The sequence below is a fragment of the Typopeltis vanoorti genome, chromosome 25 (genome assembly GCF_054136105.1).
Source record: "Typopeltis vanoorti isolate ZY-2024b chromosome 25, IOZ_Tvanoo_1.0, whole genome shotgun sequence".
Classification (NCBI taxonomy): Eukaryota; Metazoa; Arthropoda; class Arachnida; order Uropygi; family Thelyphonidae; genus Typopeltis; species Typopeltis vanoorti.
In genome coordinates, this window is record NC_143573.1 from 41,364,868 (window position 1) to 41,390,077 (window position 25,210).

The 25,210-nt window shown below is 37.9% G+C and overlaps 1 protein-coding gene across 2 annotated transcripts in view; it reads right to left on the reverse strand.

Annotated features, from left to right (window-relative positions):
• The window catches only part of LOC150092684 (uncharacterized), a 160,407-nt gene that overhangs the window by 108,280 nt on the left and 26,917 nt on the right, over positions 1-25,210 (reverse strand). For both annotated transcript variants that reach the window (XM_090414637.1, XM_090414636.1), the window contains exons 2-3: positions 18,567-18,795; positions 7,419-7,461 (exon numbers count right to left, since the gene is read on the reverse strand). In XM_090414637.1, coding sequence (XP_090270763.1) covers positions 7,419-7,461; positions 18,567-18,795 — 272 coding nt within the window. The remainder of the gene's footprint in view (positions 1-7,418; positions 7,462-18,566; positions 18,796-25,210) is intronic.

Here is a 25,210-nt window from a genome sequence, read left to right on the forward strand (position 1 = left end):
TAGATGGGAAATTTTAATATTATATTTAGGAATTTTATATCCAAGTTTTGTTTTGTTCAGAATCATAGATAAAGGTATCAAAGAAATTTTGAAGAGCAATGGTGACAAGGAATCACCTTGGAAAATTCCATGTTTAATGCTGATATTTCCAAATTGTTCATTATTCACTATTAAAGTTGTTTCCCATGATTTCATAGCAGCAGCCAGAAATGAACATATGTTTTTGCTAATTCCAAATAGTTTTAGTGATTTTAGGATCCAGGAGTGAGGTAGGGAATTGAATGCTTTCTTGTAGTCTATCCATGCCATGTTTAAGTTAGTTTTTCACCTTTTTGAATTTCTGAGAATCATTTTATTAATAAGGATCTGGTCTTTTGTTCCTCTAGATTTTTGAAAATTGCCTTTTTGTTCAATTGGATAAATCTGATAAGTAGTAGCGTATGGAATTTGCTACGATTGCAGTGAACAGCTTAAGCATAGTTGGTAGGCATGTTATTGGATGACAGTTCGTCATATACCTCCTCTGCCATTCCTTTCTCATTTAAGCTTTGCATGATGTCATATTTCTGAGAATGAACTTAATGACATATTCATCAAATACCTCAAATATATCCTTTGCAATTGTTACCAGTCTACCTTTTAATCAACTAATACCATCCGATTATCATTCTTTCTTCTGCAAGATTAGAATTCTCTTGGTTTTTTCTTGACCTGACTGGCTAAACACTACACATACCAGACACTGAATTAGAAATCTGTATGCAGATGTACATAAACATCACTCATCCAGAGTATATGCAAAATACTTGGTCACTTGCATTACCACATGTTTTAAGCAACTATTTAAGAATGTTGCTGGTCATTAATCATTGATAGTGTTGATCACAATGGGAAAAACACAATATTTTTCAGAGTTCAATAAAGGGCTTATTGTGGATGCCCATGTGGCTGGTGCCATGGTTTTGAAAACAGCAGAGCCAACTGGTTTCTCAAAAGGCAAGATATCTGAGATGTTAAATAAGTGGAAAAATAATCCACATTGTTTGTGTAAGAGGAGCAACTGTGGCCTAACATAGTCTGTCAGGAAAAAGATTACCATCATCTGAGAAGTCATCTGCAAACAAACAGAACTTCCTGTTTGCAGCATTTAATGAAGGCTGTTCCCAACCATTATCTCACTGAACTATGCACAGGGAATTAAAGAGGATCAGTATACTGGCAGTTGCTAAAAAGAGGTCCAACACAGTGCTCAACAAAAGTCTCTAATTCAGTGGCTGTTATGTGAACTTGGATAGTTTCCTTATCAATGAAATCACCTATCTAGCCTGCTCTCTGCATTATTTGTGGAACTGATTATTGCCTTCCATATTATACTGCCTCCATAATGCCTTCTTCTTTTTAGAGACAGACAGACAGACTGTATGCTTGATCTCACAAACTATCCCTTTTACAGCTACCTTATTTAACTTCTTGACCTTGGGAATACATTTGGACATTGTTACTGCCATTAAATATTTCCTGACTAGTGCCCAAGTGCCCTGACTAGTACCTACCTCCTTATTTCATACTTTTGTAGCAAGCTGTCAACTCGGCTTTCCATAATAACACACATGAGTCTTAGGATTCTATGGAAGTACCCGTGCAATAATAACAATAATTATAATAACAATTTAACAGATAAGCTTAGGTGTTGATGGTTATTCATGACTTATTTTTCACGGTATTAACAACACCACAAACACTTTTAACAACAAAGATGTTTTATTAACGCTTATATTTCGCTGATTTTCAACTCAGCATCATCAGAGCACAACACACATGTAAACGCGACAGTGAGTGAGTGAGTGAAACAATATAATTGCAAAAGACAAAAGATCTAAAGTCCTATTTTTTTGGCACCCTCTAACGAAAAAAAAACAGCAGTTATCCAGGAGTTTTTCTTAGGATAACCGTCTCCCAAATTTTTGGCAAATTAATACAACCATATTTGTTAAGGTTGGGAGAATTCTTCAAAGCCATTGCTGACTCAAAAAATAATCTTCCAGATCTATAACGACTCCTAAATAGCACATTTGTTTTCCTCCATCTAATCCCATGTGAAGGAGTGTCCAAAGCGTGGTCTGCAGTCCCGACTTGCCATAGTAATAGTAGCGAATGTTATGTTCTTCCAGACGTATGTTCACTGATCTTCCTGTTTGCCCATAATAGGCCAAATCACAGTCACACGGAACTTCATACACTCCTGGGTGTGCTAAAGGGTGAAGTTTATCCTTAGGCAAGCGGATCAGAGTTGCCAGCTTGACATGAGGTTTGAAAGTAGTGCGAAGGCCATGTTTCAACCTCTGATATAGGGAATAGAAATGGTCATGTTGTATTCTTGTGTATTAGTGGAGGACAGAGTAATGGGCCTATGTAGTATTTTATCTATTTTGTAGGGATTGTAGCCGTTGGCTAAGAACATATGGCGCAGGTATTGGAGTTCAGTGGTCAGAGCTGTATCGTTACAAATGACTCTGGCTCTGTGTGTAAGTGTTTTTAAAATGCTGTACTGTTGGACTGGATGATGATGTGATTGTTTATGTAGGTATCTGCCTGTGTGTGTAGGCTTTCTGTAAATAGAAAAAGATAGTGAACCATCTGAAAGGCGGGTGACTAATGTGTCAAGAAATGGTAAACAGTTATTTGATTCTTTTTCTACTGTGAAGTGAATTTTGGGGTGTTGGCTGTTTAGGTAGGTGACAAAAGCATCCAAAGTGTCTTGTCCATGGGGCCAGATGGCAAACACATCATCTACATAGCATAATCACACTTGTGGCTTGTATGTAGCTGTGGTAAGTACTTTGTTTTCAAAGTGTTCCATGTAAAAATTTGCTAACGGGGGAGAGAAACAGAAAGCCTACACACACAGGAAGATACCTACATAAACAATCAAATCATCATCCAGTCCAATAGTACGGCATTTTAAAAACACTTACACACAGAGCCAGAGCCATTTGTTCTAACGATACAGCTCTGACCACTGAACTCCAATACCTGCACCATACGTTCTTAGCCAACGGCTACAATCCCTACAAAATAGAAAAAATACTACATAGGCCCATTACTCTGCCCTCCCCTAATACACAAGAATACAACATGACCATTTCTATTCCCTATATCAGAGATACATCGGAAAAGATAGCCAAAGTATTGTCGAAGCATGGCCTTCGCACCACTTTCAAACCTTATGTCAAGCTGGCAACTCTGATCCGCTCGCCTAAGGATAAACTTCACCCTTTTAGCACACCCAGGAGTGTATGAAGTTCCGTGTGACTGTGATTTGGCCTATTATGGGCAAACAGGAAGATCAGTGAACATCTGCCTGGAAGAACATGAAAGATATATTCGCTACTATTACTATGGCAAGTTGGGACTGGCAGACCACGCTTTGGACACTCCTTCACATGGGATTAGATGGAGGAAAATGAATGTGCTATTTAGGAGTCGTTATAGATCTGAAAGATTATTTTTTGAGTCACAATGGCTTTGAAGAATTCTCCCAACCTTAACAAATATGGTTGCATTAATTTGCCAAAAATTTGGGAGATGGTTATCGTAAGAAAAACTCCTGGATAACTGCTGTGTTTTTTTGTTTTGTTTTTTTCCTCGTTAGAGGGTGCCAAAAAATAGGACTTTAGTTCTTTTGTCTTTTGCAATTATATTGTTTCACTCACACACTGTCGCGTTTACATGTGTGTTGTGCTCTGATGATGCTGAGTTGAAAATCAGCGAAATATAAGCGTTAATAAAACATCTTTGTTGTTAAAAGTGTTTGTGGTGTTGTTAATACCATGATAAATAAGTCATGTATAATAACAATTATTAGATTATAGTTCCACATATATTCTTTCCTCATATGGCTGGCTGCCACCCAGGTGATCTCCTAATGGTCATTCTCATCAGCTGCAGTTAGATTCAACACCTCATTCAGAATAATGTCTTCTGATGAAATATCAAATCTGAGAATCTCAATTTTTGTGTGCACCCCTTCACATAATGAATTTGAGACAACTGTTTCTCAAAAACTCAAATTAATTTTTCTTACTCTCAGAAGTCATGTGTTCATGCCAATCTATGCTATAATAATATCCATAGCAATCACCATTATCATGCTTGATAAGCATATTCATCTGTACAATTCTCTAATCTAACTGATAAGCTTAGGCGTTGATGGTTATTCACGACTTATTTTTCACGGTATTAACAACACCACAAACACTTTTATCCACAAAGATGTTTTATTAATGCTAATATTTCACTGATTTTCAACTCAGCATCATCAGAGCACAACACACATGTAAACGTGACAGTGAGTGAGTGAAACAATATAATTGCAAAAGACAAAAGATCTAAAGTTCTATTTTTGGCGCCCTCTAACGAAAAAAAAAAAAAAACAGCAGTTATCCAGGAGTTTTTCTTAGGATAACCATCTCCCAAATTTTTGGCAAATTAATACAACCATATTTGTTAAGGTTGGGAGAATTCTTCAAAGCCATTGCTGATTCAAAAAATAATCTTCCAGATCTATAACGACTCCTAAATAGCACATTCGTTTTCCTCCATCTAATCCCATGTGAAGGAGTGTCCAAAGCATGGTCTACCAGTCCCGACTTGCCATAGTAATAGTAGCGAATGTATCTTTCATGTTCTTCCAGGCAGATGTTCACTGATCTTCCTGTTTGCCCATAATAGGCCAAGTCACAGTCACATGGAACTTCATACATGCCTGGGTGTGCTAAAGGGTGAAGTCTCACCTACCTAAACAGCCAACACCCCAAAATTCACTTCACAGTAGAAAAAGAATCAAATAACTGTCTACCATTTCTTGACACATTAGTCACCCGCCTTTCAGATGGATCACTATCTTTTTCTATTTACAGGAAGCCTACACACACAAAAAGATACCTACATAAACAATCACATCATCATGCAGTCCAACAGTATGGCATTTTAAAAACACTTACACACAGAGCCAGAGCCATTTGTTCTAACGATACAGCTCTGACCACTGAACTCCAGTACCTGCGCCATACGTTCGTAGCCAACGGCTACAATCCCTACAAAATAGAAAAAATACTACATAGGCCCATTACTCTGCCCCCCCAATACACAAGAATACAACATGACCATTTCCATTCCCTATATCAGAGGTACATCGGAAAAGATAGCCAAAGTATTGTTGAAACATGGCCTTCGCACCACCTTCAAGCCCCATGTCAAGCTGGCAACTCTGATCTGCTTGCCAAAGGATAAACTTCACCCTTTAGCACACCCAGGAGTGTATGAAGTTCCATGTGACTGAGACTTGGCCTATTATGGGCAAACAGGAAGATCAGTGAACATCCGCCTGGAAGAACATGAAAGATACATTCACTATTATTACTATGGCAAGTTGGGACTGGCAGACCAAGCTTTGGACACTCCTTCACACAGGATTAGATGGAGGAAAACGAATGTGCTATTTAGGAGTCGTTATAGATCTGAAAGATTATTTTTTGAGTCAGCAATGGCTTTGAAGAATTCTCCCAACCTTAACAAATATGGTTGCATTAATTTGCCAAAAATTTGGGAGACGGTTATCCTAAGAAAAACTCCTGGATAACTGCTGCCTTTTTTTTTTTTTTTTTTTTTTCGTTAGAGGGTGCCAAAAATAGGACTTTAGATCTTTTGTCTTTTGCAATTATATTGTTTCACTCACTCACTGCCGCGTTTACATGTGTGTTGTGCTCTGATGATGCTAAGTTGAAAATCCGCGAAATATTAGCGTTAATAAAACATATTTGTGGATAAAAGTGTTTGTGGTGTTGTTAATACCGTGAAAAATAAGTCATGAATGTACAATTCTCTGTCATGACTTCACATTTTCAATCACATAGTAACATCCAACTGAATATGTTATTCTCTCTAAAAGAGTACTAAAGCACTGTGGGATTGCAACCTTTCTTGTTTGAGATTACATTATAAAAATAAAAAATAAAATAAAATACAAGTTACTATTTCACACCATATTCCCTCAGAACAACTGGTGGTATTTCTCCCTTGCCTTTCTGCTTTGTTTGAGCATAATTCCTCTGCTATCATCAACTGCACTTATCCTCCCTTTTTGCCCTTCTTAAATATTTGGGGTAGCAAAACTGTCCCTATATCTGTCTGGTAGGCATTTCTCAATAAATTATAATTTTCAATCATTAGCCCTCTTCCTCACAGCCCACCCATATTTTTTTTTTAATGATAACCCCACATATGGAAGGTCATAGGACTTATAACACTACAGTGCCATGTGTGGATAAAAGAATACTAAAGCACTGTGGGTTTGCAACCTTTCTTTTTGAGATTACAGTATATTAAAAAAAAAAAAACCTTTAACAGATTACATTTCCTCATTCTATTCTCACAGTTCATTTTCCAAATTTCTAATATCACCTTTGTTATCTGATTCATTTTTTTTAAAGTTTCCTCATTCCCTTGAAATTCAGATGAGAAGAATCCACAGTAGCCAGATATGGTCTGATTATACAAGTTACATTTGCTAATATGCTATCGAAGTTAGAGAATTGCATTGTTTTTGTTGATAAAAAATTACAACAAAACAAAATTAAGTCACCTGTATGTGATTTAGTTTTGCTGGGTTTTGTGCTATTGTTTCTATCACAACTTTGGTGATTAAAAAAAACACTGTATGTTATGAAAATTTACATTGCAGATTGTGCCTACTTAAAATGAATAAGCAAAAAAAGGTTGTACTGAAGGTTACAAAAAAATAACATTCAGCATGAAAGTTACAAGTTTATCTAAGAAGGTTAAGATATCACTATCAGAGGAGGATTTCTGCTTCAAAGTTTAGTCATCATGTATTACATACAATATATATATATCATTAAATTCAACATTACGATATAACTGACTGACTGATTTTCCCTTTCAGTCATTTCCGATTATAGGTGACTTGTAGGCTTTTCCCCACAAAGTATTTCTGATGAGATTTTTACAGGGTAGTTAACCATTGCTTTCCCCAACCACCTATTTTATCCAGGCTCAGGACCAGCATATGGCTGGGATGTATTCATGACTGTAATCCATGTGTGTTCAAGGGGACCAGTTTGCCTGTTCTGGGGTATGAAAAACCCCTACCTCCATATGAGACTGGCTAACTCACCTTTAGTCAAAAGAAACCAGATAAAGGTTCCTCACATCACTGATGGGAATCGAACCCAGGTCTTTCTGACCAAAGGACTTCGTCTATACTGACTGAACTAGAGGCTCTACGACATAACTACTGTGTTATATTAGGATAAAAAAACGTGTTTAGTCTTTGTTAAAAAAATAAAATAAAAATTAAATTCATAAATTACAATAAATTTAAGAAATATTAATATTACCTTCCACCTGTCATCTGAAGCTTTATAAAATGGAAACTGATCTCTGAAAATATTTTTGAAACATGATAATAATCTTTACTTATATATCTTATTTTCATAAGCATTCAATATATAAGTTAAATAATTCACCAGTACATACACTATAAAACTCATTCTCATAAACTTTTATTTCATTTCATGATATTCTATATAATTTTTTACGTGGTATTCTTTTCTAGATAAATAACAACTGATGTATTACAAACATGTGACCTCAGAAATAAAGGGCACATACTGTTATAATGTCATAAGAGATACTAAATAAATTTAAGTACCGCTGATGGTCAGAATAAGTGAAAACAGTTTGAAACAGGGTTGGATGAGAGTGATATCTTAACAGGAAAAGAAATGGAAGGATATGATGATTTTTTGTGAGGATAGGAAAGGCAAGAAGGGAAGGGGAGTGCTGATGATAGCAGGGGAGTTATGTCCACACAAGATTCAGATACAAAGGGATAAAAGTGACAATGGTTTTGAAACAGTATGGTGTAAGGTGAAGGTGGATAGAATCAGATATTTAGTTGGGTGTTGCTACAGGCTAGGAAATGTGGAGTTCAGAGACAAAGAAATGTCTCTGTACTCCACTTGCACACTGAGGCAGCTTGGCTCAGTGTGCAAATGAAGGGTGATCATTATGGGTGATTTCAATTATGGCAAGTATTCAATGAGCAGTTTATCGATGTATTTCATCCTCATATAAGCAACAACATCATGAAAACCTAAAGTTTAGAGAGTATAGTAGAGGAGAGACTGATGGTGAATGAGCAGAAAGTATACAAAGAATTAAGTAAACTTGATGTTAAACTTGACTAAGGCAGTAGGACTTGACATTATATTGGCACATGTCTTGAAGGAATGCTCTAGAGCAGCGATTTTCAACCAGTGTGCCATGAGAGGTCTTCAGGTGTGCCACGAGATTTGTGAAAACAAATTAATTGAAAGAAATTATTATTATTATTATTAAACAAGACCTCATGGAGTCAAAGACTCATCTAGGAGGTCCTTTTATCTCACACACATCTCATCATACCGGGTCTTAAACACATTCAAACTCCCTGCAGACACCACACTCTCAGGCAAGGCATTCCAATCATTCACAACTCTGCACGAAAAAAACCTGCCTCTCACTCCCCTACTCACACCCTCTTTATACAGTTTCCAGGGATGACCTCTGGTTCTCCCCTGATCTCCCACTATTCGCTGTAGAACTTCTCCACCATTGATCCTATAGCAACCCCTTACCAACTTGTAGGTCTCTATCATATCTCCCCTCTTCCTTCTCTCCACTAGTCTCTGCAAATTACATCTTTTCAATCTTTCCTCATACTCGACATTCCAGAGGTCAGAAACTACCTTAGTCAGTCGCCTTTGGACCCTTTCCAACATCTCTTCATCCTTCTGAAAACCAGGTGACCAAATCTGGGCACAATAGTCCATGTGTGGCCTAATCAAAGCCTTATACAATGGAACAAGAATCTCCCTACTTCTACATGTCAGTGTCCTCCTCATCATTCCCAGAAGTCTTTGTGTTGTCTTCACAATTTTGGCGATGTGACCCCTAAATTTTAGATCCTTATCCACTATCACTCCCAGATCTCTTATTTCCTCTACTTCCAACAATATATTTTCACCAAGCATAAATTCTGCATCCCATCTTTGTTTTCCAAATTTTAAAACCTTACATTTTGCAACATTGAACTCACATCCCCATTTGCTTGCCCAATCACTCAATTTATTCAAGTCTTCTTGCAAGGCCACAACATCTTCACTACTCTTTATGGTTCGTCCCAACTTTGCATCATCTGCAAACAACTGAATATCTCCATCCAAATCTTCGCCAATATCATTAATATACAAGTTAAATAGTAATGGCCCTAAAACAGATCCCTGAGGCACTCCACTAGTGACTTTCCTTTTCCTGGATATTGCACCCCCATACACAACTTGTTGATACCTATCAGATAGCCAGTCTCCAATCCAATGCACTAATCTAATATCCAACCCCATCTGCTCTAGTTTGACTGTCAACTTATCATGAGGCACTCTATCAAAAGCTTTTGCGAAATCCAAGTATATTACTGTGTATCCTTCTCCTCTGTCCAAGGAAGCAGTCACTTTATTGTAATAAGTAAGTAGATTACTAAAACACGACCTCCCTTTAGCAAATCCATGCTGTCCATCAAAGATTATACCATTGTTGTCAACCCAACTCTGGATCCTAGTTCTCACAAGCTTCTCCAACAACTTAACCACAACACCTGACACACAGATAGGCCTATAGTTTGATGCTTGAGTTCGATCACCTCCTTTATGAAGTGGCACAATCTTGCCCTCCTTCCACTCTTTAGGGACTTGACCAAGTGCAAGACTCGTATTAAAAAAATATGTCAAGGCAGGTGTCAACTCTCTGGCACATTCCTTCAGAATACGCGGTGATATATTATCAAGTCCCACAGCTTTATTTACATCTAGTTTACTCAACTCCCCAAACACCTCTTGCTCACTTACAGTCAGTCTCTCCTCCCCATCATCAACTGCTCTTAATCTCTCCATGAAGTCACATTCACAAGATTGAAAGATCTTTATGAACTGCTCATTAAGTATCTCCACCACACATTCTGCAACAGCTGTCTTTATACCATTTCCTCCAATCAATGTCATCCTTCCATAATCATTCTTTCTTTTGCTGGCTACATATCGAAAGAACTCCCTAGGATTCTTTTTAGCTTCATTAGCTAACTGCTGTTCATACCTCTCTTTAGCTACTCTCACCAACCAAGTCACTCTCCTTGCCTGGTCTTTGTAGAACTCATGAAATTGGTTACTTCCACTTCTCTTATGCTGCCTCCACAATGCCCTTTTTCTCTGTATTGCATGCTTAATCTCTTTATTCATCCATCTCACACCTAACTTATTTAACCTTCTCACACGTGGTATACATTTAGACATTGCATCCACTAAATATTTTTTGAAAATCCCCCAAGCTGCATTGATCTCTTTTCCAGCTAACTCCTCATTCCATGCTACACCTGCAAGCTGTCTCCTGAGCTCTTCATAATCACCCCCCTTGTAGTTCCACATATACCCTTTTTTCACAGGGGTCCTTGCACTGCTGGCAACCACCCAAGTAATCACCTCATGGTCACTTTCGCCAATTGGTGGATGATTTGATACCTCATTGATAATTACATCCTCCGATGAGATGACCAAATCCAAGACCCTTAATCCTCTTGTGCCCTCTGTTACATACTGTCTGAGGTAGTTATCCCTCAAAAACTCAAGAAACTCATTTTCTTTACTTCCAGTTGCTATCTCTTCATTCCAATCTATATTGCCATAATTAAAATCACCCATAATGATCATCCTTTTCTTATTTGCTTGGCTTATTTGACTATACATTTCACTATCACCACCATCCACATTACCAGGTCTATAACAACATCCCACCAAGTATTTGAATCTATTCACCTCTATCTCACACCATACTGCCTCAAAACCACTGGCCCCATTTCCCCCTTGCATCTCTACCTTGTATGGACATAACTCTTTCTCTATCAGTCATTCTTTTTTCGCAATCATTCATTCTTTCGATTTTTTTTACTTGCGATTTCTGCACCACGCCATTTCTACTTTCATTCGTTCTCTCAATTTCGTTTCTTTCCGCCTCACTTTCGTCCCTTTTAACATCCGTTACGGTTGTCAAATCGCTCTTTTTCTTTTTTCCTGATTTTTTAACATTTTTTCGCCTGTCTTTCCCGCCATCCTCTTTCAAACGTGCACTCACGACACAATCGGTACTAGCACTTTCTGTTATCAACTTCATATTCGCATTCATCAATTCCTCGTTCAGGTCACATTTCGCACACACCCTTCTTCCATCCGCACTAAACATCCACAAATCATTTATGTAATCGAAGGAATACATATAACAGACCTCACACTTAACGAACCTACTGAAATCCAAATTAAAATCATGGAATGACAATGCAGCCGCCATTTTTTTCTCTCTGCAGGTTACTAGGTCTAATATTAACGTTTTCGTATTTAGTTTAAGCAAGAAAAAAAACCCCACACTAATAATATCGGTAGCGTACAACGTTTACAGCCGCTCTTACTTAAACAATTACGCATATATACTTAATTATTCCTAGTAAAACTTATCTGAATCAGGAGCTCTTCAAAGCACATTCGTAGCGCTTGACCCACTAGATGTCGTAATTTGCACATTTATTTATCTTGTGTGTGTAAATCAATCAAAATTATGCCTTTTTTTTTGCCAGATCATCAAAAATTAAAAGAATATATTTTTAGTGTGCCGCAGAATTTTAATAATTAGTCTAGGTGTGCCATATTATGAAAAAGGTTGAAAATCACTGCTCTAGAGAGTTAATGACACCTTTAGCATGCCTGTTTAAAATGAGTCTTGCAATGGAGAAAGGTCATGCTTTAGCAATCTGCTTATGCATTACAACCAGGTGACAAATTCAATGGACAAGAAAGAAGCATATACTGTGGTATACTTGGATTTTTCAAAGGCCTTTGATAGACTGCCACATGACAAGCTGGTAATTAAATTGAAACAACTGAGATTGGATAAGAGACTAGTGAGTTGAATGTGTAAGTGGCTATCTGATAAGTATCAATATTGTATATGGCATAGTGGATCCTAAAACAAAAAGGTCACTTGCAGAGTACTTCAGGAATCTGTTTTGGGAGCATAGCATTATTGTTTAACTTATGCATTAATGACATGACATTGCACTGGATTACTGAAGATATGCAGCTGTTAGCCAAAGTTAGGAAGTACTATGAGAAGCAGAGCAGATGTCAGGGCCTTGCAGGAGGATCTCAGTAAACTATGTGCGTGGGTAAGTGAGTGGAGCTAACAGCTCAATATTGCAAAGCACAAGGTCTTAAAATTTACCAGGCAACATAGGTAAACTGTAAGAACATCATAACAGATTATAGTAATAATGAGAAGGACAGTGACATTCAGAAACAAAGATGTTATGGTAACCTTGTATAAGGCCTTGATCAAGCTACATGTAGACTAATATGTATAAATGAACAGAATTCATTGTGTTATCCTCACAATTTTGGCAATATGTCTTCTAAATTTTAGATCCTTAACCACCATATCATCCCAAAATCTCTTATTTCCACCACCTCCAATTTATCCCCACCAAGTGTAAATTCAACATCTCATCTTTGTTTTCCAAATTTTAAAACCTAACTTTTCACAACATTGAACTGGCTTCCCTGCTTCCATGCCCATTCACTCAGTCTATTCAAGTCTTCTCGTAAGGTCATAACATCTGCTCTGCTCCTCATAGTTTGTCCCAAATTCACAACAAATCCTCCTCAATATCATTATCAAAACAGGTTAAACAGTGGTGGCCCTAAAACAGACTCCCTGAGGCACACCACTAATGACTTTCCTCTTCTGGGATACTGCTCCCTCATACACAACTTGTTCATACCAATCAGACAGCTAATCTCCAATCCAATGAACTAGTCTAATGTCCAACCCCAACAGCTCTAGTTTGACTATCAACTTATCATGCAGCAATTTATGAGAAGCCTGTGTATCCATCTTCTACATCCACTGCTGCTGTTAACTTATTGTAACAAGTAGATTACTGGTTCAAGGTCTTTCATCCTTGTGAATGCGACATCATGGACAGTTCGAGAGCAGTGAATGATAAGCAGGAGAGAACAACTGTAAGTGAGCAAGAGATATATGAGGAATTAAGCAAACTTGATATTAGCAAGGCTGCGAACTTGATGATATATAACTGTGTATTTGGAGGGAATGTGCCAGCAAGTGACATCTGCCTTGACATATTTGTTTAATATGAGTCTTACATTGGGTCAAGTTCCAAAAGAGTGGAGGGAAGGAAGGCAAGATTGTACTGCTTCATAAAGGAGGTGACAGAAATCAAGCATCAAATTATAGGCTAGTCTGTGTGTCAGGTGTTGTGGTTAAAGTGTTGGAAAGCTGGTGAGAATCAGGATCCAGAATTGGGTTGACAACAACGGTATTATGTTTGATGGACAACACGGATTTGCTGTCCTTCCATATACCAAACAAATTCATGAGATTTGTCCAGCAAATCCCATTTGCTGTCTGTGCTGTCCATACCAGTTTCTTGAAAGTTGAATATCATGCTGGCCTGGTTATCTAAGTTGCTTAGTGTATCTACTCTCCACCAACAGTGAGTCAACAAATAGAGCTTGCATCCATTTCAAATGAAATATGTACAAAGACCTGTTTTGGTTGCATTGTCATCATCATATTCTTGAAACAGCTCTGGAATCCATAGTACTGCTCTCAGTTACACCTTTCCACATGTCCAGAAGTACTTCTGTTCAATAGGTTTCAAAAAGCATGGCCGCCATTGGACTGTTGTAGCTTCCAAAGTAGAATGACAGATGAAAAAGCCACAACAGCTCTCAATGACATTGCCAGCAAGATGACTGACTTCACTGAAAACATAATTTTATTGGGAGAGATAAGCAATATTAAAAACTAACTGTTATAACCCCTAAATATACTCTAAATCATTTCCAATTTTCTCACAGCTTTTATTATTATTGAGAAAACAATGAGCATGTGCCTCATATTATTATTATTACCCCAAGACCTCATGGAGTCAAAGAATCATCTGGGAGGTCCTTTTATCACACACACACACACAGCTCATCATACTGTGTCTTAAACACACTCAAACTCCTTGCAGACACCACACTCTCAGCCAAGGCATTCGAATCATTTACAACTCTGCACGAAAAAAACTGCCTCTCACTCCCCTACTCACACCCTCTTTATACAGTTTCCAGGGATGACCTCTGATTCTCCCCTGATCTCCCACTATTTTCTGTAGAACTTCTCCAGCATTGATCCTATAACAACTCCTTACCAATTTATAGGTCTTTATCATATCTCTCCTCTTCCTCCTGTCCACCAGACTCTGCAAATTACATCTTCTCAATCTTTTCTCATACTCGACATTCCAGTTGCCTTAGTCAGTTGCCTTTGGACCCTTTCCAACATCTTCTGAAAACCAGGTGACCAAATCTGGGCACAATAGTCCATGTGCGGCCTAATCAAAGCCTTATACAATGGAACAAGAATCTCCCTACTTCTACACTATTAAATTTAACTATTATACTTCTACTATATGAAATTCAAAACATTTAAAATTTGCTATTTTTAAGACGCAACCTACAAGACACCTACTATTTTCCTTCTCATACTTTTCTATTTCTCTATCACTAGTGTTGATATCAAAATCTCATACCACATGACTAACACTACCTCTCAGGTCATTCACGCCAACTATCACTATCATCACTTCCATATTTTCATCTCGCTTCACTGACACACTGTCTATCATTCCTCTGCTCTGTGCACCCCCCCCAAATCATTGAACCACCATATATTGCACTCCTCACAAGCAAAATTCTTCTCTCAGTGGTATCCCATCCTTTTCTGCTTATTCTTTCCCTTTTCTTTCCAAATTTCCCTCCTTTCTCTCATCTCTCTATCCCCTGCTCCCACACTCTCTTGACTTTCTTCCATTTCTTTCAGCTTCTCTCCCTTGCTCTCTCATGCCCTTCTCTCAAAGCTACTTTCATTCTTCTTGCACTAGCTGACCTCTACAGTCTCATAATCTCTTCATTCACCCTCCTCAACTTAGTTTTCATGCCTTCCATTTCCTTTCTCAGTAGTTCTATTTCTCTCTCCACATATCCTGCTTTCACCTAACATTCACTAGCACAATCACAGCTATCTGTCAAAACACCTCCCTCTGCCACCACATCATCCAAGGTCAAATCCATCGACACCTCTTTCACATTCTCTTCACCCTCTAACATGCTACTTATATCTACGAGTAGATATGAGTACATGTTAGCACCCATCTGTTTCTAACTCACTACCTCAGCAGCTACTCAAGTCACACAATACCTCCCCACTGTCTATATTTAATGCACACATTCCTATTCCTCACTGACCACATTTTTAATCAATGGGATGTGTAGCATGTTACAAAATCTTCTACCATGCTACATATAATGTAGTCATTAGTTGGTGGCAGGCTGGGAGACAATGTGTACCATAAAAAAAAAATAGACAATGTGTCTATTTTTTTATGCCTTCATTGAGACCACAGAATCATCTTAAAAGAATGTTTCTATTTTATTAATCAAGTCATATTTTATATGAAAGTGACAACAGTGGCTAATAAGGGGATATTTTTTATGTGCCTATCATGGCTGGACTAATTTTTCTTTTTTTTGTCTTGTATATTTTGTCTAATTTATTCAAATCCTCTTGCAGGGCTGCCACATCTGCCCTATTACTAATAATCCTTCCCAGCTTCACATCATCTGCAAACAAATTTTTACCTGGTCTGGAATTGCTACTCTAGATACCAAACATACAACTTTTTTCACTTCAGGCCTCCGAGAAGTGGGGCAGTGGTCTCACACTAGGTGATGAAATGCATCTCCCACCTAAAGACAAACATCCATGCTGGTGATTAATTAATTAGAAGAAACACGTATAAACCACAGTGAAAATGATTTAATTGTAAATATTTCAATTAAATGGTGAAATTTGAACCTGCAATCTGTTGTTTGGAGAGTAGACACACTAAACCACTTGGTTAACCAGGCCAGAATGATATTCAAGTTTCAATAAACTGATTAAAAGTTTGGCTAGGAGACCAGATATCTGAGAAATGTCAAACAGTTGTTGTGTAAATTAAATTTGTTTGCAGATGATGTGAAGCTGGGAAGGGTTATTAGTAATAGTGCAGATATGGCAGCCCTGCAAGAGGATTTGAATAAATTAGACAGATGGGAAAATGAATGGCAGAATCAGTTTAATGCATCAAAATGTAAAGTCTTGAAGTTTGGGATACATCGATGGGAGACTGCATACTCGATTGGAGAAGCTGTACTGGAGGAAGTAGGGGAGACAAGAGATCTGGGGGTGATGACTGATAGAAAACTAAAATTCAGGGAACATATAGCAAAGGTGGTGAAGGTAACCCAGAGGATTGCTGCAATACTGAGAAGGACGCTGATCTGCGGAGATAAAAGAGTTATTATTCCATTGTATAAGACCCTGATAAGACCACGCTTAGACTATTATTCTCAAATTTGGTCCCCAGGATTTGCAGGGGATAAATTAACTGGACTGCAGAGTTTGATGGATAGAAGGAGAGAGAGGTGATATGGAGACTTTTAAACTGTTGAGAGGCAGGGTGGACACTGGGGAGTTCTTTAACTTGGTGGAACAGCGGGAAGGAGTGATGACAAGAGGCCATTCCTGGAAAGTAAAAAAGGAAGCTGTGAGCAAGAGGGTGAGGAGTGGGTTCTTTGCGTGGGGGGTGATGCAACAATGGAATGCATTGCCTGATAGAGTGGTGAGAGCAAGAACAGTCAATGAGTTCAAGGAGTGGTATGATAAACTTTGTGTTTATTAGGAAGGACCTCTCAGGATGAATCTCTTGACTCCATGGAGGCCTGAATAATAATAATAAAGATACCAAGAAATTATACATTTGGTTTAATCCTTTATCCATGTGTAAGCAAACAAAGTTTGCACCTTAAGTATTTTCAGGACTGGGTCAACTCGTATATAGAAGCTAACGACTTCACATCACTTGCCTTAGTATTCCATAATGCAAAGTACATATCCTTGTGGACAGGGCATGTATAATGCTATGCATTATAGGAAGGATCACTACTCAGACTGGTTTTGACATTTATTGAGGTCTCATCAGTGAGAGCCAGACTCAGAGGTGATACTAAGGTTGAAGTGATGCAGAAGTCATATTTTCATATACGAGTAGCCAAAAAAGTGTCACACCTTATTATTAAAATTCTCTGGATTATAGATAGTCGGAAGTTTTTACACTTGGTTATACTATAAATTAAAGATACCAAGAAATTATATACTTGGTTTAATCCTTTATCCAAGTGTAAGCAAACAAAGTTTGCACCTGAAGTATCTTCAGGACTGGGGCAACTCGTATATAGAAACTAATGACTTCACATCATTTCTGCATTACTTCGACCTTAGTATCACCTCTAGGTCTGGCTCTGTCTGGTCTTTGACGAGACTTCAACAAAGATCGAATAATCATTGCATTATACATGTCTACAAGGATATGTGCTTCGCCTTATGGGATGCTAAGGCAAGTGATGTGAAGTCGTTAGCTTCTATATACATGTTGTAGTTGTGTATTGGAGAGAATGTCTTAAATGAGAAGAGGAGAAGGATATGTTCCAAGACTCTGGAGTGGGCTTTTGCATGGAGAACTATGAGGTGAAAAGTTGGAAGGATAGTGAGTGTGCATATGTTATATGAATCTAAGATTCAAGAGACTAGATTTTGTGGCATTTAATAAGGACTTCCTGCAAATGAATTTTTAAATCCATGGTAGTTCAGTAATAATCATATTAATAATAATTTTAAAAACTCCTAAATAATGTTCAACAGGGAAAATCAGACTGATTAATGACTCCACACTGACATATCATCCCCCTACTAAACACATGATCATGACACCATAATCTGCTCTCTACTTCATGTTTCCATGTTTTGGTGTTTCTATGGGACCCTGTTTAGTTGAAACATATCTTTAATTCTACAATTCTCAAAAACCTGAGAAAGTACAAGCAGAAATCAGTTACTGATTAATGACTCCATACTGACATATCATCCCCCTACTAAACACATGATCATGACACCATAATCGGCTCTCTACCTCACAGATGTTTCTATGGGACCCTGTTTAGTTGACACATATCTTTAATTCTCAATTCTCAAAAACTTGAGAAAGTACAAACAGAAATCAGTTATCAGTCATTTTTAAGTTAAACTCAAACTTATGTTATTTATGTATTACTGAGTAATCTTCTTGCTCCACTTTGTTACTGACATTTCTTTTAAATGACAAATTGTAGTTTATACTACAATTTGTCATTTAAAAGAAATGTCAGTAGCTTTATCACTTTACCAAATTCTATATCCATAAATTTTAGAGGTTTTAAACTTTCAATCAGTGTATAAAAAATTACACTGTAAATACTTACATGAGCCATTTATATATTCCAGAAACAGTTAGTTCTCCTTGATCTTTTAATGCCAGTTCAATAAGTTCAGTGTAAGTATAAGGCGGTTTTCCAGAATAATAACTAGAGTCACCACATCCAGAAGTCACAGATTGATGGAATGATAAACATTCTGTTCTTCTAGGTGTCATATTATCTTCACTTGATGAGAAGGGAGCATTCTGGTTATTCTCTATATCTGAACTAGAAACTGTTACAGAAACAAATCAGTGTTTACATACACAGTGTATTTATTAGAAATATGTATTAAAGGCATTATGTTCAAAAAAAATTTATATGCCAAATTTCATAAGTAAAAATACTACATTAATTGAAACCTACCATTTTAGAAAATGAAATTTTAACATAAAATTTTTTGAGTTTGTAACAAAACATATGATCCTTGTGTAATTTTCATTACAAGCTAAATGTTCAATAAGTTCACTGTAACTGAGGGTTTTTTCCAAAATAACAAATTCACTGAAAGTCTCCCTTAGGATGCATGTATGTTGGAAGGAGTTGTAAATGTATGTATGAATCGATGTAAAGAAGAGATTGCCTCTAATGCAGAGTGAACAGCCAGGTCTTGATGAAAAAAGAACAGATGATGATTAGCTTTTAACCTCTGGAATCGAGTGTGAGGAAAGATTGAGATGATGCAACTTGCAGAGTCTGGTGGACAGGAGGAGGAGGAGGAGGAGAGATATGATAGAGACCTACAAGTTGTTGAGGGATAGTTATAGGATCAATGCTGGAGAGGTTCTACAGAAATTAGTGGGAGATCAGGGGAGAACCAGAGGCCATCCCTGAAACTGTATAAAGAGGGTGTGAGTAGGGGAGTGAGAAGCAGGTTTTTTTCATGCAGAGTTGTGAATTATTGGAATGCCTGGCCTGAGAGTGTGGTGTCGGTAGAGAATTTGAGTGTGTTTAAAGCACGGTATGATGAGCTGTGTGTTTGATAAAAGGACCTCCTAGATGAGTCTTTGACTCCATGGTGTCTTGGGTAATAATAATAATAATGATGATGATACAGATACATCAAAAATGAGGGGATCACTGATTCAGTTGATTTGCACACACACATCACTGATATAAGTGAAACATGGTTGAATGGGAATGATGTACTGACAGAAATAGAAATGGAAGAACACCATAACATTGGAAGAGCAAGAGCAGAGGGCAGGTGCTCTGATGATAACAGAATAAATGTATATGCCCAAAGTGGAGATGCAAGAGGAATAAATAGTAGAAGTGGTTTTGAGGCAGTACAGTGTTTAGCAGGAATAGAGAGAATGAGATATTTAGTGGGATGTTATTACAGGCTTGGAAATGTAAAGAATGATGACAAGAAAATATTTGGTACAGGGCCATCATAACCCACTAAACAAACAAGTTGATATGGAGAACAGGGATCATGAACGGTTTGTTGGCAGAGCTGTGTGAGGAGAAGGGAGTAAAGTTTGTGAATGTGTGCAAGGAATTTGAAGCAAGGATGGAAATGTATAAAAGTGATGGGTTGCATTGGAATGGATTTGATGTGAGTCAGTTAGAGAAACTTTTGCTGCAAAAAGGAACAATAAGTGATGTGAGCAAGAGAGCAGAGGAAGTAATAAATGAAGCAAATGATTGTGAGAAAAGAACTGGTGAGATTGAAGTGATTGTAAATGAGAATAGTAGTACTATAAGTGATAATGATAGTACGGGAATGCAAGATGGACAGGGACATGGAGGGGAGTGTCAGGGGTGGAAGGGAGAGACAGCATAAGGAGAGTAGATGTTGGAAGTAGTAGGAGTGAATGTGTGTATGAAGATGGTCAATATGGGAATGGGATGGGATGTAGTTGAGTCTGAAGAGATAGATAAGGTAAGTAGTGATAAAGGCAATCTGAAATGGTTAGGTGTAGGGCAATTACAACCCACAAGTGGTATGGATAGTACAGTTATAGACCTAAAAGTGAACTGATGTGTATTTACAAATGCCAGGAGCATTAAAAATAAGGGAGATGAAAATAGTTTTGTTGATTGCATTTATTTGCCCAAAAGTTGAAATAAGTGAAAAATAGTTGAATAATGATGATATCCTGACAGAAATAAAAATGGAAGCGTATGATGTTTTGTGAGGAAAGAAGGGAGAGAGGAGTACTGTTGATGACATCAGCCAAATTATAGCAGCCAACATCTGCACAAAGTGTAGATGCGAGATGTACATAGTGACAACGGTTCTCAGTTAGCATGGTGTGAGGTGGAGGATGACAGGAAGAGATATTTAGTCAGATGCTGCTATACACCAGGGATATGGAAGGTGGTAATGAAGAAATGTGCAGGTAACTCAGGTTAGTGAACAAAGGAAGGATGATTATTATGGATGATATCAATTATGGCAGTATAGATTAGAATGAAGAGATAGCATTTGGGAATAAGGAAAATGAATTTGAGTTCTTGAGAAACAATTATCTTAAGCAGTATGCAAAGGAGGGAACATGAGGATTGAGAGTTTTAGATATAATTTCATCAGAGGATGTGATTGTGAATAATGTTTCACACTTCCTCAGCCATATGAAGACCTGTGAGGAAAGGATATATGTGGAATCACAAGACTGGTGATTAAGAAAATATTAGGAGACAGCTTATAGCTACAGCATGGCATGAGGTGTTAAGCAAGAGGTATATAAATTATGCATGAGAACTGACCAAAAGATACTTAACAACATTGAAGTATGAAACCATTCTGAAGGTCAAAAGGCTGAATAAAGTAGGTATCAAATGGATGAATAAAGTAGGTATCAAATGGATGAATAAAGGAATTAAACACGAAATTTGGAAAAATAGGATACTGTGGAGGCAGTGCAAGATGAATAATGGTGGCTATCGATAGCATGAGGAGTATAAAGAGGAGGCCGGGAAGATGACTCAGTTGGTCATTTCTACTCAAAACTACAGTATGAGTAGAAATGTGAGGAGTATACAGAGGAGGCGAAGAAGATGACTCAGTTAGTCATTTTTACTCAAAAATGTACTCAGTATGAGTAGAAATTAGCAAATCAGGCTAAGACAAACCCCAAAGAGTTTTTCAGAAATTTGCCAAAAGGAAGAATGATTACGGTAAGATGATATTACCATCTTACCATATTGATGAATTATTATTACTATTATTATCAATAGACCTCAAGCCTCCATAGCTCAGTCAATATAGATGAAGCCCTTTAGTCAGAAAGACTTGGGTTCGATCCCGTCAGTGACATGAGGAACCTTTATCTGGTCTCTTTTGATGAAAGTGAGTTAGGTAGGGGATTTTTTCACCAGGAAACTCGGGTTTATCGTTCCACCAGAACAGGCAAACAGCCCCACGAACACATGCATCTACAGACAAAAGACACATAGGGCTAACCACCTCATCCTCGAGTTACAGTTGCAAAAGCCAAGAATAGTTGGAAAAACCTTGACAACATAAAAACAGAAGAGGAGGTTTAAGTAAGTAAGTAAGAATCAATAGACCTCAATGGAGTCAAGAGAATCATCATGAAAGGTCCCACTCTCACACGTGCAGCTCATCATACCTCAACTTAATTGCATTCACTGTCTCTGCACTCTACATTCTCAGACAATGCATTCCAATCACCTACAACTCTTCATGCAAAAAAATCTACCCTTCATCCCCTTACTCCCTCAATCTCTATTGAAAGTTGTATATGGCAGTGTAGAATCCCAAAAGAGGAAAGTCACTAGTGGTGTGCCTCAGAGACCTGTATTGGGGACCATTGTTGTTCAATTTGTATATTAATGATATTAATATAGGTTTAATAATGGATGAAAATGGTAGAATGGTAACTGCTTCACTGTTCACTGAATACTAAACACCCTTATAAATTGTTCACTGAATACTTCAACTATGTTGAAGTATTCAGTGAACAATTTATAAGGCTGTTTCATCCTGATCAGGGTGGAATCACGAGGAACTAAAGGGTACAGGATACAGGAGAGGATGAATTAATTACGAGTGGACAGAAGGTATTTGAGGAAAAAATAACCTTGATGTCAATAAAACAACAGGATTTGTTGACATATCACCACATATCTTAAGGGAATGTTCCAGGCAATTGGCAGTAGCATTGGCATCCTTGTTTAATAAGAATCTTACAACAGCACAAGTTCAAAGGAAGTGGAAGGAAGGTAAAATTGTTTCACTGCATAATCGTGGTGATAAGGCTGTAACTTCAAATTATAGGCCAATCTTTATATCTGGAGTTGTGGGGAAAAATACTACAGAGATTGGTGAGAAGGATGAAATGGTTGATAACACCAGTATTCTCTGTGGTTATCAGCATGGGCTTGTTGAAGGGAGATCATGTTTTACTAACTTACTTATGTATTATAACAAGGTGACAAATATCTTAAACAAGGGTGATGCATATACTGTGGTGTACTTGGATTTTGCAAAGACTTTTGATAGACTGCCACACAACGAACTCTTAAATTAATTGAAACAGATTGGATTGGATAACAGACTATTGAGTTGGTGTGCCCAGAATTGGTCACCGGATTTTTAGAAGGATGAAGAAATGTTGGAAAGGTCCAAAGGCGACTGACTAAGGTAGTTTCTGACCTCTGGAATGTTGAGTATGAGGAAAGATTGAGAAGATGTAATTTGCAGAGTCTGGTGGAGAGAAGGAAGAGGGGAGATATGATAGAGACTTACAAGTTGGTAAGGGGTTGTTATAAGATCAATGGTGGAGAAGTTCTACAGAGAATAGTGGTAGATCAGGGGAGAACCAGAGGTCATCCCTGGAAACTGTATAAAGAGGGTGTGAGTAGGGGAGTGAGAGGCAGGTTTTTTTCGTGCAGAGTTGTGAATGATCCTGAAATTGTGGTGTCTGCAAGGAGTTTGAGTGTGTTTAAGACACAGTATGATGAGATGTGTGTGTGATAAAAGGACCTCCCAGATGAGTCTTTGACTCCATGAGGTCTTGGGTAATAATAATAATAATAATAGTAATAACAATCTGTGACTGGCTGTCAGATACATATCAGAAAGTTGCATATAGGGGTGTAGTATCCCAAAAGAGGAAAGTCACTAGTGGTGTGCCTCAGGGATATGTATTGAGACCATTGTTGTTCAATTTGTATATTAATGATATTAGGATAGGTTTCACTGATAATATGCAAATGTTTGCAGATGATGCAAAACTGGGGAGAACAATACAGAGTCAAGCAGATGTTGTGGCCTTACAGAGTGACTTGAAGAGAGTGTATGAGTGGGGAAATCAAAAGACTCATCATGGGAAATCTTCCCTAGAAAACACAGAGTGTATCATACCACTCCTTGAACTCATTAACCATTCTTCCTTTCACCACTCTATCAAGCAATGCATTCCATGGTTCAACCACCCTCCATGCAAAAAAACCATTCCTCGAAGATTCCTTTTGCAACTTCCAGAGATGGTCCTTGTCATCTCTCCTTCCTGCTGTTCCATTAAGCGAAAGAACTCCCCAGTGTCAACCCTGTAACTACCTCTCAAGAGTTTAAAAGTCTCAATCATATCACCTCTACTTCTTCTACCTACCAAACTCTGCAGTACACATTCTCTCAGCCGATCCTCATAACTAACATTGTACGGTCTTGAAGGCATCTTTGCCATCTGCCTCTGTACCCTTTCCAAACTTAATTTATCCCAGTCAAATCCTGGGGACCAAATTTGAGAACAATAGTGATCTGATCAGGCTCTTATACAATGGAGTGATAACTCTTTTATCTCTGCAGGTCAGCTTCCATCTCAATATTATAGCAATCCTCTGGGTTACCTTCACCAGTATTCAGGGAACATATTGCAAAGGTGGTGACCTTTGCAATATGTTCCCTGAATTTAAGTTTTCTAACAATCCTCACCCCCCAGATCTCTTGTCTCCCTTCCTCCAGCACAGCTCCTCCAGTCGAGTATGCAGCCTCCATCGATATATCCCAAACTCCAAGACTACATTTTGCTGCATTAAACTGACACCACCATCTATCTAGTTTATTCAAATCCTCTTGCAAGGATTTCGCACCTGCACTATTACTAATAACCCTTACCAGCTTCACATTATCTGCAAACACCTGAATATCCCCCTGCAATCCACTGACAATGTCACTGATATAAAGGTTAAACAATACATGTCCCAGTATTGAGCCCTGTGGGACCCCACTTGTAACCTTCTGCCTCCTTGATACTGCCCCACCATACACAACTCACTGATACCTATCAGACAGCCAATCCTGAATGCAGTCGACTAACCCAACATCTAAACCAATGTGCTTCAACTTAAATTTCAGCTTATCATATGACACCTTGTCAAATGCCTTTGCAAAATACAAAAAAATGGCAGTATATGCCTTTCCCTCATCAACTGCTCTTATCACTTAATTTATAAAAGGCAATCATATTACTAACACAAGAGCACCCCTTAACAAATCCTTGTTGACTCTGACACATAACATTACCCTCATCTGCCCAATGCTGTATATGGTCCCTCATTAATTTCTCCACGATCTTAACAACTACAGATGAAACACAAACTGGCCTATAATTAGGCAATCCAGTCTGCTACCACCCTTATGCAATGGAACTATCTTACCTTCCTTCCATTCCTTG